The sequence below is a fragment of the Erpetoichthys calabaricus genome, chromosome 9 (assembly GCF_900747795.2).
Source record: "Erpetoichthys calabaricus chromosome 9, fErpCal1.3, whole genome shotgun sequence".
Taxonomy (NCBI): Eukaryota; Metazoa; Chordata; class Cladistia; order Polypteriformes; family Polypteridae; genus Erpetoichthys; species Erpetoichthys calabaricus.
Window position 1 is genome coordinate 45,299,151 of NC_041402.2, and position 14,596 is coordinate 45,313,746.

At 40.2% G+C, this 14,596-nt stretch overlaps 2 protein-coding genes and 2 long non-coding RNA genes across 14 annotated transcripts in view; 2 read left to right on the top strand and 2 right to left on the bottom strand.

Moving 5' to 3' along the window:
* LOC114657229 (uncharacterized) overlaps positions 1 to 14,596 on the top strand; it is a 454,729-nt gene that overhangs the window by 138,519 nt on the left and 301,614 nt on the right. The gene's annotated exons all lie outside the window — the stretch shown is intronic.
* The window catches only part of LOC127529118 (uncharacterized), a 430,004-nt gene that overhangs the window by 114,204 nt on the left and 301,204 nt on the right, over positions 1 to 14,596 (bottom strand). The window lies entirely within an intron of this gene.
* The window catches only part of LOC127529119 (uncharacterized), a 133,123-nt gene that overhangs the window by 111,997 nt on the left and 6,530 nt on the right, over positions 1 to 14,596 (bottom strand). The gene's annotated exons all lie outside the window — the stretch shown is intronic.
* The window catches only part of LOC127529112 (uncharacterized), a 740,943-nt gene that overhangs the window by 2,814 nt on the left and 723,533 nt on the right, over positions 1 to 14,596 (top strand). Inside the window, exon 2 of the mRNA XM_051931632.1 lies at positions 11,658 to 13,428. Within this exon, the coding sequence (XP_051787592.1) occupies positions 11,721 to 13,428 (1,708 nt within the window). The 5' untranslated portion in view covers positions 11,658 to 11,720. The remainder of the gene's footprint in view (positions 1 to 11,657; positions 13,429 to 14,596) is intronic.

The window sequence follows — 14,596 nt, forward strand, 5'->3', positions numbered from 1 at the left end:
TATTGGATTTCTGGATGGGTCAGATAGGAACATCACAACAGTTCTAAATTTCGGGTCAATGTGTTATTTTAATTCTGTGAGCAGAAATATTCAGTGTAAGAATAATGAGGACACAGTGAGGTGTTGGAGACCAAATGAGTACACCGTTTAATAAGACACATAAAATCAAAAACAATATTATGAATGTCAGCCATCTGATGGTCTCTCTCTCAGGCTATGAGAATGGCTGTCTGCTGTGGAGCTCCATTCGGTTAAAGTCCAAATTCGTCAAAGAACACCAACTTCTGGCAGCTTCATTCTTTAAACAGCCTGCAGGCTGAAGAGGTGGGACTACCAGGTCAAAGCCAGAAGTGACAACAGGGACTGTCGAGGGACTCGTCCACTGGTCTGTGGGTGTCATAAAGAGGGCATTAGCAATAGTACTTCCTCTAACACTGGTGTTGGTGTGCTTATCTTACAAGGGCCCTGTAGAGACTCCCGATGTAAATGCGTGTGGCATTTGTTACAATTTACAGCAAATCACAGAAGAAATTTTAACAGCAACTTAGAATCTTTAAGAGTGACTCTGTCAATTTTCAAAAGTAAATAAATAAATAAATACATACATACATACATACATACATACATACATAAATAAAGCTGTGCCACCGCTGTAACAGATAAAGATAAAATTAAGCCTAGATGGTATTGACTACAGAAAAGATCCATACATGACTAGCTGGCATTACTTCACAATTGACTCACCCACCCAAGAAAGAGGCTGCGGAACTGTTCAGATGTTGCTACAGTCATTTCCTCGGTGTGCACCAATTTTGGTTTTTGGCCTTCAAACTCCAAACTGTAGTGTCTGTACAAAATTCCAGAGGGTGCTGTGGCCTAGTAGGCTCTGGAAGCACTGCAACCCTGAACCTTTTCTCTTACTTAGAAAAGGCAATAGCACAGGGGAACAATTTTTGGTTCCCAAAAGACTCATGGAAGTAACCTTTCATGTGAAGGTTCCAAAAAGAACCTTTATTTATTTAGTTTTGTAACAGGCTTCATAAATAGCCATGAATATATGGTAACCGATTTGTGAAATACCAATGGGTTGTCTGAGACAATAGCATGTAGTAATTTATGTGTAGCAAAGATAAGGCGCAAGGTGATTATAGCTGTGTTAGTAGACATAAAGTGCAAAAGAGCGACTTTAGCGACTTGGAATGTGAGTCCACCAAAATAAAAATGGTCTTTCCTTGAAATGGTTAATCAAAATCAATGTGGATAAGCCAAACACCATCCATCCATTTTCCACCCCACTGAATCCTAACACAGGGTCACGAGGGACTGCTGAAGCCAATCCCAGGGCTCAAGGCAGGAAACCAATCCCGGGCAGGATGCCAACCCACCGCAGGACACACACACAGACACACCCACACACCAAGCAAACACTAGGGCCAATTTAGGATCAACAATCCACCTAACCTGCATGTCTTTGGGCTTTGAGTTGTGGACCAAACAACTTTTATCTTTTTTCCAGGTTGCTGGGCAAATATCTAATGGCAAATTCACTTGGTGTGAAGTTCCCCTTTATCTGCAATACAGATAAGACACATTAACAAAGTGAATGCATTCCCACAAGTAATTGTCTGCACAAAATAATTCCCTTACACTTTTCTCATGCACAGTGTAAATAGACACATTAAAATTGTGATCCCAAATATTCTGATGTTTTACTCAGCAAAAATGCTTAATGCTGTACTATAATAGCACTACTTAAACTTCTTAAAGACTTTTGCCAAGGTAGCAGTCAGAAAATATAATGCCATCAAAACTCCTGATTAAAAGATATTAAAAAAGACAGCAAAGATGAAAAACCTTGGTTTGTTTAGGAAAAGGAGAAACTAGTCAATTGATAATTGTTTTCTCCTTTACTGAATCTATTATAAAGGCTAAAAGGCAGATCCTCTGGGGACTTACCACATTTTGATAATGTTTAGAAGACAAATTTGATTTTTCTCTCATCTTTCCTGAGTTTAAGAGAATTGTGTGAACCTATAAGATGAAACCTTGCAAAATAGTCAAAGCAGTAATATTTTTAAAAATGAAGAAATTACAGATAATCACTCATTATCTTGATTATGATCATAATAGGTGACATGTAAGGCTCTAGCCCCCAGCAGCTCTGAATTGAATTAAGTGGGTTTGAGAATGTTATGGTTATAATAGTAATATTCTTTAATTTTAATTAATCTACGAGTATGCAGAGACTGTAAAACACAATCAAAGAATTCTTTCCTGAGTCTTAATGAATTGAGTGAACATCTAAGATGAAACCTTGCAAAATAGTCAAAGCACTGATATTTTTAAAAGTGAAGAAATTATAGATAATCATTACCTTGATTATAACAGTAACTAGGGGGCTCCGCCCCCTGCTCACTTCGCTCGCCAACCCCTGGCGTTGGGGCATGACAAAGAGTGAGATGTATGAATTAGATATAGAATAGTGTGCAGGTTTGGATGATGCCTATATAAATAAAAAATAGAGTGTTTGGCATAGAGTAATGTTTTATTGGAATATTTCTTTGTATACAACATTAGTAGTAAAGATGGTGTCTTGTCTTTGAATGAGTCTTCCTTGGCATGGATCATTTATAAATTTAACTTTAACGTCAGATGAACGTCGAACACGTGAGAAGGCAACATAAAGTTGTCCATGTCCAGAAACGGGTTCAGAGAGGTAGATGCCAACCTTGTCCATGGTTTGTCCTTGTGATTTGTTGATGGTCATGGCAAATGCAGGTTTAATGGGGAACTGTCAGCGTTTCAATGTAAAAGGTAATTCTAGGTCAGAACTCGTAAGGTCAATTCTAGGAATGAGAATAGTATTGTTAGCATGTGAATCTGAAAGAACTGTTGCTTGAATAACATTGTGTGTCATGGTGTTGACGACTAACCGTGTGCCATTGCATAAACCCTGTTTAGTGTTAAGGTTTCTTAATAGCATGATTATTGTTCCGTTTTTAAGGGTAAGGTTGTGTTGTGGTCATCCGTCCGGGTTAATAGTGTTCAAATATTCTATGGGGAAATTCAGATGTTCATTGTCGTCATCAGAGTCAACTTTGTCAGAGCTTAGATAGAGCCGTGTCTCTCCAGGAAGTAATGAAATGACCTGGGGCCTCATGTATAACGCCGTGCGTAGAACTCACACTATAACATGGCGTAAGCACAAAAGCAGGATTGTGCGTACGCACAGAAAAATCCAGATGCAGGAATCTGTGCGCACGCATACTTTCACGTTCTTCTACTACATAAATCCCGATTTGCGTGAAAAGTAACGCACGTGCATGCGCCTTCTGTCCTGACCCAACTCCTCCCAGAATCACGCCTCTTTGAATATGCAAATCAATATAAATAGCCTTCTGTGAAAAGACAATGGGAAAAGCACAGGGGAAAATATAAGAATTTCAGCGAATACCAAGTGGAGGCAAAGGAAAAACATACTATTTGTTGGTTTAAACAGTGGTATAATCAACAAAAGAAAGTTGATCGAGTGACAGAGTGTCAGAAAAACCCGAAAGATCAAATTCACAAAGTCGCACAGTGCCCGAAATAAAAAAGAAATCACATATCAAAGTCGCTGTGAAAAGGCGAGTTGTAGCCCACTGTCTGAGTGTCATATGAAAGCGTATTAGGGTATAGAGAAAAAAACATAGGCACACAGTGGGAAAAAAGCACGAAATGTCAACTTTAATCTCGAAATTTCCACTTTAATCACGTAGTTTATTTTGCCATTAAAGTAGAACATCATAAACTTCATCTTAAAATCGTTTATTTTACTAGTTTCTCAAGTAGCATATTAAATGCTTTTTTCTGTGTTCGATCTTCTATGTGCTCTATGTGTGTGAATCACTACGTGCTTCCGTTCTTTCTCTTTCTCTGACAGGACACAGAATGCATTACATTCGAGATATTACAGCTCTCTGCATAATTAAAATACTGAGATGTATACGTGATATCATTTTCATGATGATAGGAATGAAAGCATGTTATTAAACATGGGAACACGGTGGCGCAGTGATTGTTCATATCTCACGCAAGAGGCTTGCTGCACCATGTGTGACCTTCGATGAAATAATGTATTACAGAAGTACTGTCTCTTTCAAACGTACTAACCTCCAATTCCTGTCCATACTTTTCTTTCTCCAATCGCCACACAATCAGCTCTGTAATAGACGTTAAGCCATTTGTAAGCTTAGAACGCCGATTCTTCAAAACTTTTAAGGAACATTGAAATATCTTCGTAGTACATGTTTAATTATTCTATTCGTCTATCCTTCCAGTGTCGCGTCAGCACCAGCAAGAATACAGCGCAAGGCAGGAGCTATCCTTGAACTAGCTATACGCTGCGGCACCGTGTCCTCACATGTTTAATTATTAGCAATACAGATTATTTAAATGAAGTTAAAGTTTTATCTGTATACTATAAGCAACATATTTTGCTGCATTTCATCTTAAAAATGATATTGTCATCATACGCGCTTTATAAAGTGGCGCAGGTTGTGCAATATTATAACTGTAGTGCAAGTTTACAGTGAGGTGATTGAGTGCGTTTATAGTTCTTGGGATGAAACTGTTTCTGAAACGCGAGGTCCGTACAGGAAAGGGTTTGACGCTTTTTGCCGTGGTTGAGGTAGTGTGTACTTGAAACTGTATACCGATAATTCTCTTTCCGATCATCTGCTGCTGTGATTCACACTCAGATACAGTGATATAAATACTCCGAGTGGTGCAGTGAGAGTAATATGGAAAAAGATGATCCGCAGTGGCAACCCTTAACGGGAACAGCAAAAAGAAGAACAAGATGCAGTGAGCGTAACAACGCTAAAGCAGTTCTGGTATTTGGAATACTATGGCTATTCCCTGGCCCATTATATTGCAGCAGGTTAATTACAATCAGATGCATTACACTAATAAACAATATGCAGTTAATTTCAGTGTATTTATAAAGCCGCATCAGGAATGTGGAGCTAAGAAAGAAAGGATGAGCACACAGGAACAGTAGTTTGACCATTCTGTGGACCATTATATTGTTACAGGTTAATTACAATCAGATGCATTAAATTTATGAACGATATGCGGTTAATTTCAGTGTATTTGATAAAGCCGCCGCCGTTGATGTGGATCTAAGAAAGAGTAACCACACAGGAACAGTAGCACTGCTTTGACACTGGGTGCCGCCAGTCTGCAAAATCGGGCGGATAAATTGCGTACGCCAAGGTATGAGTTACCGCGGAAATGTGTGTGGCTTTACGCCAAGTTTAGGTTTTATACATCGCGATTTGAGCGTGGAAAGGTTCGTACGCAACATTTCTGTGCGTACGCACCGTTTATACATGAGGCCCCTGGTTATTAATGTGATTAACATTAATATTTTTTGGACATAATATAGTGCGTTGTGTTAACCACATATGCGAAAGCAGTATGGGCCATTGCCTTTTGGTGGCCTGATATGTACTCCGGTAGATGCAAAAGCAAATGAACTATTGTAGGATCTAATGCAGTTCATAAAGTTTTTACTTTCAGGCACATCGTTAGTTAGAAGCTTCTGTAGATATTCAGGATATGAATGTAAAGGAGGCAGTCTAATCTGCCCCTTTTGACAACAACGTGTAAATTCATTATTTGTATTGCCAGTTGTTTCTTCTGGGAAGTTAAGTGAATGACAATGATTGCAAATGACATTCATTAATCCCAATGAATTTTCCTCAATAGTGGACTCATTATTGAAGGCGTTGTCAGCCAACTGGCGTAAGCGTTTAGCAGGTGTCTGGCGTTGATGTCCGCGACGGGCATGTTTTTCTTGTGGCGTTTGAGTGCCACGTTGTTGCATGTCCGTTATTTGTGACGCGCTATTTTGTTTTTTTATTTGATTCGCCTCCGCTTTGCGAAAAGTCCGTTTCAGTCTACGTCGTGCATTGTTTGTATCGTGCCTTGTCCGTTTTTGTATGTCGGTCAGTTGAGCTTTCTGCTTTTGGAGTCTTGCTTGCTTTTTTTCTGGCAGGTCATATGCGCGTTGTACACGTCTGCGTTCATTTATTCTGTCTCTTCGCTCCCTTTTTTGTATGTCTGAGACGCGAGCTCTTTCTTTTGAAATCGTGCTTGTTTAGATGCAGCACTTTGAGACACGTGCTGTATGCGTCTACGTTCATTGTGTCTGTCCATTTGGGCACGTCTCTGTAACGGGGTTACTTGAGCTTTGCTTTTTTTGATCCGAGACATTTTTTCTCCCGGAGTTTCCGAAGCGCGTTGTATGCTCCGCCGTGTATTTTGTTGTTTCATTCGTGTTCGTGTGTTTTGTCCCGTTATCCGATCCGAATCGTTTTGTACCCGTGACCGTGTATTCATGACTTGTTTGTTCCTCAGAGTGCGAAATATGGATAAGTAATAAGGAGGATCGCACTCACTGTTAATATGGAGCCTTTTCTGCAGTTGAACAGTTAATAGTGCTTTATTGTAAGGAGATCCACCTATGCTGCCTAGTGTGAAGGTGTTGAGATGACGTATGTTTAATATGGACGTTTCCTTTAGATATGTGGCTTTGGGTGTCACTTCTTATTGATGTGTGTGTGTGGGGGGGGGGGGGGGGGGGACTTGTGAGGATTGTTGTTGCGCGAGTGTCTTCTTTCTTTTTGTGTTCCAGGGGCTTGTTGAATCCCCCTCTTTGTGTGTGTCCCGTCCGTTGCTTGTAGGGTGTGTGGGGTGGTTTTGTGTTCCAGGGGCTTGTTAAATCTCCCTCTTGGTGTGTGTCCCGTCCGGTGCCTGTAAGGGGGGGGGGGGGGCCTTGCTGTTGTGCGCGAGCATCTTCTTTTTTTTTGTGTGCTAGTTTCATGTGCAATGGGTTTCGTGCGGCGCCTGCGTTTCACTACTTTTTTCTGTGCCTTTTCCTTTTTTCTGTGCTCGCGTCGCCTCATTTCTTTGACTCCTTTTTTCTGTGGTCTTGTCCGCCTCTCGCGGCCCCTCATCCGCCTCTCGCGGCCCCTCATTTCTTGGGGCGCCTGCGCAGTACGTCTTTTTGCGGCTATGGCCCATGGCCGGATGTCCCTGCGTCCATCCGGTTTAGCATTCTCGGTTAGTAATATGGATATTTGACATGTAAGGCACTAGCCCCCTGAACTCTGAATTGGATTAAACGGGTTTGAGAATGCTATCTCTTATATATATTTCCCTTCTGGTTTGTCCTGCTTTCACTTCAAAACCGGTCCCGCCCACACGCAGCCGAAACGGCATTTCTCGATTCCTATTCGTCGTCTTCCATGTCATGCACTATACTGGCCTGCTGAGCATAATACATCCAACAAGTACTCGAGGTGCTGCCACAACAGTAGAGTAGCTTTACCACCCTTGCGGGAGCCACCTGTGTCTTTACAACACCTTCTTACACAGCAAACATCAGAAGCTAAAAATGATTGTGAACACATTCGAGAATACAACCCTTCTCTAGCGTTTGCTTCCATGGGTGCACAGATAACTCAACCTCCTGGCCACGGACCATACTGTTTTAAAATACACGGGCAAATTTATCACCAAATATCTCCACTATACGCTAACACTTCTACCTCTCCAGGATATGGACAGTTGTATGTTTTTGACACAGCGCAAGCTACTGAAGTACACTTACAAAATAAAGCAAATTCTGCATGCAGCGAAAATGTACTTCTCCAGCTAGATTCCATGCTCAGAACCATCAACCCCTTCGCTAAATCATACAAACACATGCATGAAATCGCTCAGTCCAATCCAACAGCATCTGTACGAATAGATTTCAAGGAAACCCCAGGCAGGATGTACGACGATACAATGCCCCGACATGTCACACCGATGTTGCAGTGATTTTCGTTGGAGAAGATGGCGAAACGCCTGCCGAAAGGGACATTTGCATCTATCCCATAGGCAACTCCTGTAAACAGATTTCCACACTCAATATGAATTGCGATCCTATGGTTTACCCACTTTTATTCCCTTATGGAGACATTGCCTGGCATAAAGATTTACAACATGTTACCGATAAAAGAACCACCAAACGACTAAGGCTTACTCAATGCCAATTTTATGCGTACAGATTAGCGATGAGGAATACATTTAGTATTTTACACTCCAGCTGCCATCTATTTCAACAGTACGTCATAGATGCGTATGTTAAAACAGAGGGCGCGCGTCTCAACAATCTCAGATTACATCAACAAGATCTGCGCATCGAACTATCAGTCGCACTGCAAGCAAACGTTGAAAATAACAATGTTCGTGTAGGCAAAATGATCATATTACCGTCCACATTTCCAGGAAGTCTAAGATACATGCAACAAAACTATCAGGATGCCATGGCCATAGTACGTAAATTCGGAAAGCCTGATTTATTTTTCACTTTCACATGCAATCCTGCTTGGCCGGAAATTCTACATGCACACTGCGTCTTTCAAGAAGTATTTATTTCTTCTTTATTTCTGAATTCCATTCTCACCGTTTTCCGTTCCTATTCTTACACCACCGTATGCTACGGTGGGCGTCGGCTAGTGGTTATAATAGTAACACACTTTAATTATAATTAGTTTATGCAGAAACAGTAAAACACAATCAATGTCACAATTGTGTAATTGATACAGTATTGTATTACAGACCCTGTGTTACAAAAATAAATAAATAAATCTACCATACTAAACACTCAACCCCCTTTCTCTCCCCTATTCAGAGAGCTAAATTGCAAAAAAAAAAAAATTCCAATCCGAAGTAGTTATGCATGTATATTAAAAATGCAGAAAAGGATTGTTGTTGTTTCCCATTGAGTCATAAAGGTGGGTTAGGGTTGTATGATTTGAGCAAATCATGAAAGGAGTGTAGTATAAGATACCATTATACAATGTTATCCCACTGGAAATTACTGCAAATATTGTTTTGGTATTCATTTTAGATCAAAAGGTTTATTTAAAGTAACCGTGTTTATTTATGAATTTGTAAAATTACGAAAAAAGTATTCAATGGACTGGAACTAAATCCAAGACTGGCTCCTGCCTTACATTTGAGACTCCAGATTGAGAACATTTGAGAAAGTCTCTTTTTTTGGACTACTAAAAATTGTGTTTTGATTTGGCAGTTGGTAATAATAATTGGGGGGCCTGGTGGCTCCCTCACAGTAAGGAGCCCAGGGTTCATGTCCCAGGTCTTCCCTATGTGGAGTTTGCATGTTCTCCCCATGTCTGCGTGGGGTTCCACTGGGTGCTCCAGTTTCCTCCCACAGTCCAAAGACATGCAGGCTAGGTGAATTAACAATCCTAAATTGGCTGTAATGTGTGGTTGGGGTTGATGTCTGTGTGTGTGTTCACCCTGCAATGGATTGGCACCTGTCCAGGGTTTGTTCCTGCCTTGCACCATATGCTAGCTGGGATAGGGTCCAGCAGACTCCCACGACCCTGTTCAAAACTAAGTGGGTTAGAAAATGACTGAGTGACTAATAATCATTACAATGCAAGCTAGAATTTCATTTCAATTTTAATTTTTGACACCATTATATGTAGCACAGAGTAAGGCAGGATCAATCATGAGCCAAACATGTGCCAAAAGAAATCTCTCAGTTCAGAAAAATTTGTTTTAAAAGGTTTAGTAAAATTTCCAAGCAAACAGTGCACACAAGTATAGAGAAAATTTATTACACACATAAAATAAAAGGCAAAAAAAAGAAAATTGTTTCTTCTTGTTAAACTTCAATTGTTTCTTTACTTAAGGATGAGTTATGCGGTGGGTTGGCACCCTGCCTGGGATTGGTTCCTGCCTTACGCCCTGTGTTGGCTGGGATTGGCTCCAGCAGACCCCCGTGACCCTGTGTTCGGATTCGGCGGGTTAGAAAATGGATGGATAGATGGATGGAGGATGAGTTATTTCTCTGTGCTCTACTTCACTTTCAGTACATTCTAAACATACAGCTCTGCACATACAACTGAGCATGTTAAGGCACAGTTTGAAACCGTGTGCCCTCCATTACTTACACATAGCAAGGCAGGTCACTGAGACTAATCTGACTAACAGAAAAAGCTGAAATATTCCATTTCAGTTCAGCTTGTGGGGATTATAAGAACCTCCCATACACTATGCACTAATTTATAAGCAGACATTTAATGTAACTTAAATAACTAGCAAATGGGTCTTACACTACATACAGTATATTCAAAAATCATTCAGACCACTTTACTTTCTGTTCACTTTATTGTGTTCTAGATTTAGTTTTAAATGGATGAATTAGGAAATTTTGGCCTTTAATCTATATTTAATAACACATAATGACAAAGCAAAAACATTTTTCAGAAAGGTTTGCACATTTTTTTAAAAATGAGAAACTAACATTTCCTCTTCATATAAGTATTCAAACCCTTAATTCAGTACTTTGCAGAACAGCACATCTTCAGGTCCCTGCACAGATATTCTCTGGGGTTTAAATCTGGGCTGTGCCTGGGACACTCAAGGACAGTCAGAGACTTGTCCCAAAGCCACTCCAGCATTGTCATAGTTGTATACTTTAGGTCATTCTCATGTTGAAAGGTGAATCATCACCCCCATCCTAGGAATAAGTTTACTGCAAGGACCTCTCTGTATTTGGCTGTGTTCATCTTTCCCCTATTTCTGACTGGTTGACCTGTTCCTGCCACTGAGAAGCACCCCCATAGCATGACGCTGCCACCACCATGGTTCACCATGGGGATGGTATTAGACAGGTGATGAATAGATAGATTCTTCATGCTTTCATAGTAATTTAAATACCATATGGCAAATACCAAGCAGGAGTTAGTCACTCTACCATAAACACCTGATTGATGTAGTGCTGATAAGATGATTGTCATTCTGAAAGGTTTTCCATTCGCAGCAGAGATTGGTGAAGGTCTGTTAGAGTAATCATTGTGTTCTTTCTCACATCTTTGACCAGGGTCCTTCTTGCCTGGCTACGCAGTATGGCCAGACAGCCAACTCTAGTAAGTTCTTCCAATTCACAATAATTGAGAAAACTGTGCTCCTGGGAGCACTCAAAGCTTTAGAAATAGTTTTATCCTTCTTCTGAACTTTGCCTCACCACAACTTGACTGTGGAGGCCTACTGTGACTTTCTTGGACTTCATGGCTTGGTTTTTGTCCAGACATCAGCATGAATTGTGAGACCTCAGACAGATGTGTACATTTCTAAATGATGTGCAATCAATTCTACTTACCAAAGGTAGACTTAAATCAGGTTCTCCACACACTTCTAGGAAAAATAAAGCAACCAGGATATTCCTGACCACAATATGGAGTGCTTAAATAAATGGGAAATTTCAGTTTTTGGTTTTTAACAAATTCACTGAATTTTCTAAAAACACATTTTCAGTTTGTTATTATGGGTTATTGTGTGTAGATTGATGGGCAAATATTGCAAATTTATCCATTTATAGTTAAACCAACAAGAATTTAAAGTGTGCAGAAAGTAAAAGGATTTGAGAACTTTCTGAATCAATTACATATATCACAAAGCAAATTATGTAATGTTATGCTTCAAAATAATTTTGAATCATAAATTGTAGATTATTACTTGATTCTTGATCAAGTAAATGTTCAAGTATATCAAGACATTTTAACACAATTCCACTTTTCTCCTTTATTTAGTGAAACTTTCATTTGAAAACAATTCATTGACTGAGATCTGCCATTCAAGTTCAATAACCAACCATGGGGAATCAACCATCAGAATGCCATGGATGTAACTGTTGTGTCTGTGGTACTAGGCTTCCTCCTTGCACATCATTTGATAACTTTAGAAAGGACTGGAAGGAGGGATATTATGTCTACATTTACAATGGTGGCCAATATTACAGAGAAGTTGGGGCAGACAATCAATACAAGTGTCCTGACTGCTTCTATCGGCCAATAAGAGAACGACTTGAAAGAGAAGAAAGGGAAAAAAAGAAACGTGAAGAGGAAGAAAGAAGGAAAAGGGAGGAAGAAGAGAGGAGGAGAAGAGAAGAAGCAGAAAGACAAAAAAGAGAGGAAGAGGAAAGACGAAGAAAAGCAGAGGAAGAACAAAGGAGAAGACAGCAAGAAGAGGAGAGACAGAGAAAAGAGGCAGCAGAAAGAGAAAAAAAAGCAGAAGAGGAAAGGAGAAAAAGGGAGGAAGAAGAAAGAAGAAGACTTGCTGAAGAAGAAAGAAAAAAACGAGAAGAAGCAGACAGGAAAAGAATGGAAGAAGAGGCAAGACAAAAGAGAGAAACTGAAGAAAGGGAAAAACGGGAGCTTCAAGAGAGGCTGGATCAGACGTTTAAGAATGCTAAGGCCAAATCAGAACAGGAAGAAGACATAATCCGTGAGAAGATGGAGCAGAAAACCACAACAGACATTGTAGTCAGCCAGTTTGATGAGTTTGAAACCATCAAGGTTCTCCTTGAAAATCGTGAAAATGATAATGAAAATCTCATGGATGTTTTATGTGCCAAGAGTGGAATACCACTTTCTAACATGACACTAACTACACTCACCACAAAGCAAGTGGAGAGCCTTTCCAAATCTCTGGAAACACTGCTTTTCCAAGACTGGCCTTCAAATCCCCCAGGCAGACTTGTTCTTGTCCATACACAGGTGCTACTCACAGAACTTGTGCTCATGTCTCTTAAAATGGAGGACTGCAGTTTGCAGGAGGGCGTCACCAACCAAGCCCAGTATCTGGTAGAGACAATGAATAATGCTGGAGAAAATATAACTGAAATGTTTCATTTCACACAGGCTTTGCTGAAAGTACATAAAAGAATACTGGAAAGCACATATCAATGTAATGTTGTAAAGATCACTAAGCAGATAACAAAGACAGAGAATCTTCCTGCAGAGGAAGTCTTTCTCTTAAAATTTTTAGAAATTCTACAGAAGTGCATGAGAGAAGTCAATGAGCCAAAATATGGAAAAGAGATTACAAGTGTGGAGAAAAAGTGCTTTGAGGTTCTGCTAAGTACAGCAACTCGAGCCTATAATGAGGAAGCATATTCTGAACTGACCTGCAGACTTCTGAGGATTGTCCAATCTGGCCTATGGCAGCCCAATGAAGCTATGGATTTTATGTATGACTTAGTAAAGAGCTGCAACGATCCTGTCCTCCTCACAAAGGTGCTACATCTGATTGAAATCTACCGTGTCCCTCCAAACTGGCAGGATGAAGATGGTAAGAAGATCACTGACCACCTTGGATCAGAAATTCTTTATCAAGAATTTGAAAAGGATTTGAAAAAAGAACCAGAAAAGTCACTTGATACTGTTCTGGAAGAAATTAAAAAGACTGGAAGCATTGACATTCAAACTCTTGACAAGGTGCGCTGCATTGTTTCAGGCATCCAAAAAAGAATTGCTGTACTCAAAGTGAATGAACGTGACATACTTGAAAATATACCAAAAGGTTCTCTAAGTGCTGGTAAAATTGCTGAAGACCTTGAAAAGATTTTATTCACTTTGTGCAAAGGAGTGTTTAAAGTGACTAACTATTACCCAAGGGTGACTCAAATGGTCACATGGTGCCTGCTAGCCTTGTCAAAATACAGTAAGTTACTTGAGGTTGGCACTGGAGAAGGGAAGTCTTGCATCATAGCAATGTTTGCGGCCATGCGAGTACTGATGGGACAACAAGTGGATGTTGTTTCTAGTTCTTCTGTACTCTGTGAGCGAGATGCAGAAGACTGGAGCCCATTTTATAAGCTTTTTAGCATCACAGTGGATACAAACACTAACAAAACCAAAGATGAAGAGAGAGCCATCTGTTACAAAGCTGACATTGTCTATGGGACAGTAGAGACTTTTGCAGCTGATTATCTGCGCCAGACCTTTGAGTTAAAACAAGTACGACCCAATCGTCAGTTTCACTGTATCATTGTGGATGAAGTGGATTCTTTGCTGCTGGATCGAGGAGTGCAGCTCACTTACTTGTCAAGTGATATGATAAGCCTTCAGCATCTTAACACAATCCTAGCCATGATCTGGAGTGTGGTAAATCAGCATGGTTTGGTTGCTACAGAGAACAAAGTATTTATTCGCGGCCCTCCTGTACCTTTTTACAAAGGTATATTTGATTGTCTAAGTGGGGATAACCTGGGCCTAGAGGAACCAATTGATATATTGGAAATTGCAGAAGAGAACGGCCTTGTTCCATCTGGATTTTCAAAGGAAATTGGAGCCAGTGACAAAGACCAACTTAATGAGAAGCTAAAAACTATCAATCAGAATTCCATGCTGAAGTTTTTCAGTGTCCTTGAAGATTATGTTCCATATCACTTTTCAACATACATTCAAGATGCAAATGGAATACTTCAGCTGACTGCTGATGACAGCACTCCTGGACTTCCTTTCCTTGTGCTGGACAATGGACTCTGCTGTTTGCTTTGTGATTCAGATGAACAGCTCTGGGAGCCAGTTCGCAGTTACGTATTGGAACATCTCCAGTTCACACCTTGTACCAACAATGCTGAGAAACATAGCATCCCAGGCTTTTTAAAAAACCTTGTAGAAACAAAAATGCAGACATGGGTAGAAAATGCATTTTTAGCAATTAAGCTGCAGCCAGACAGGGAATA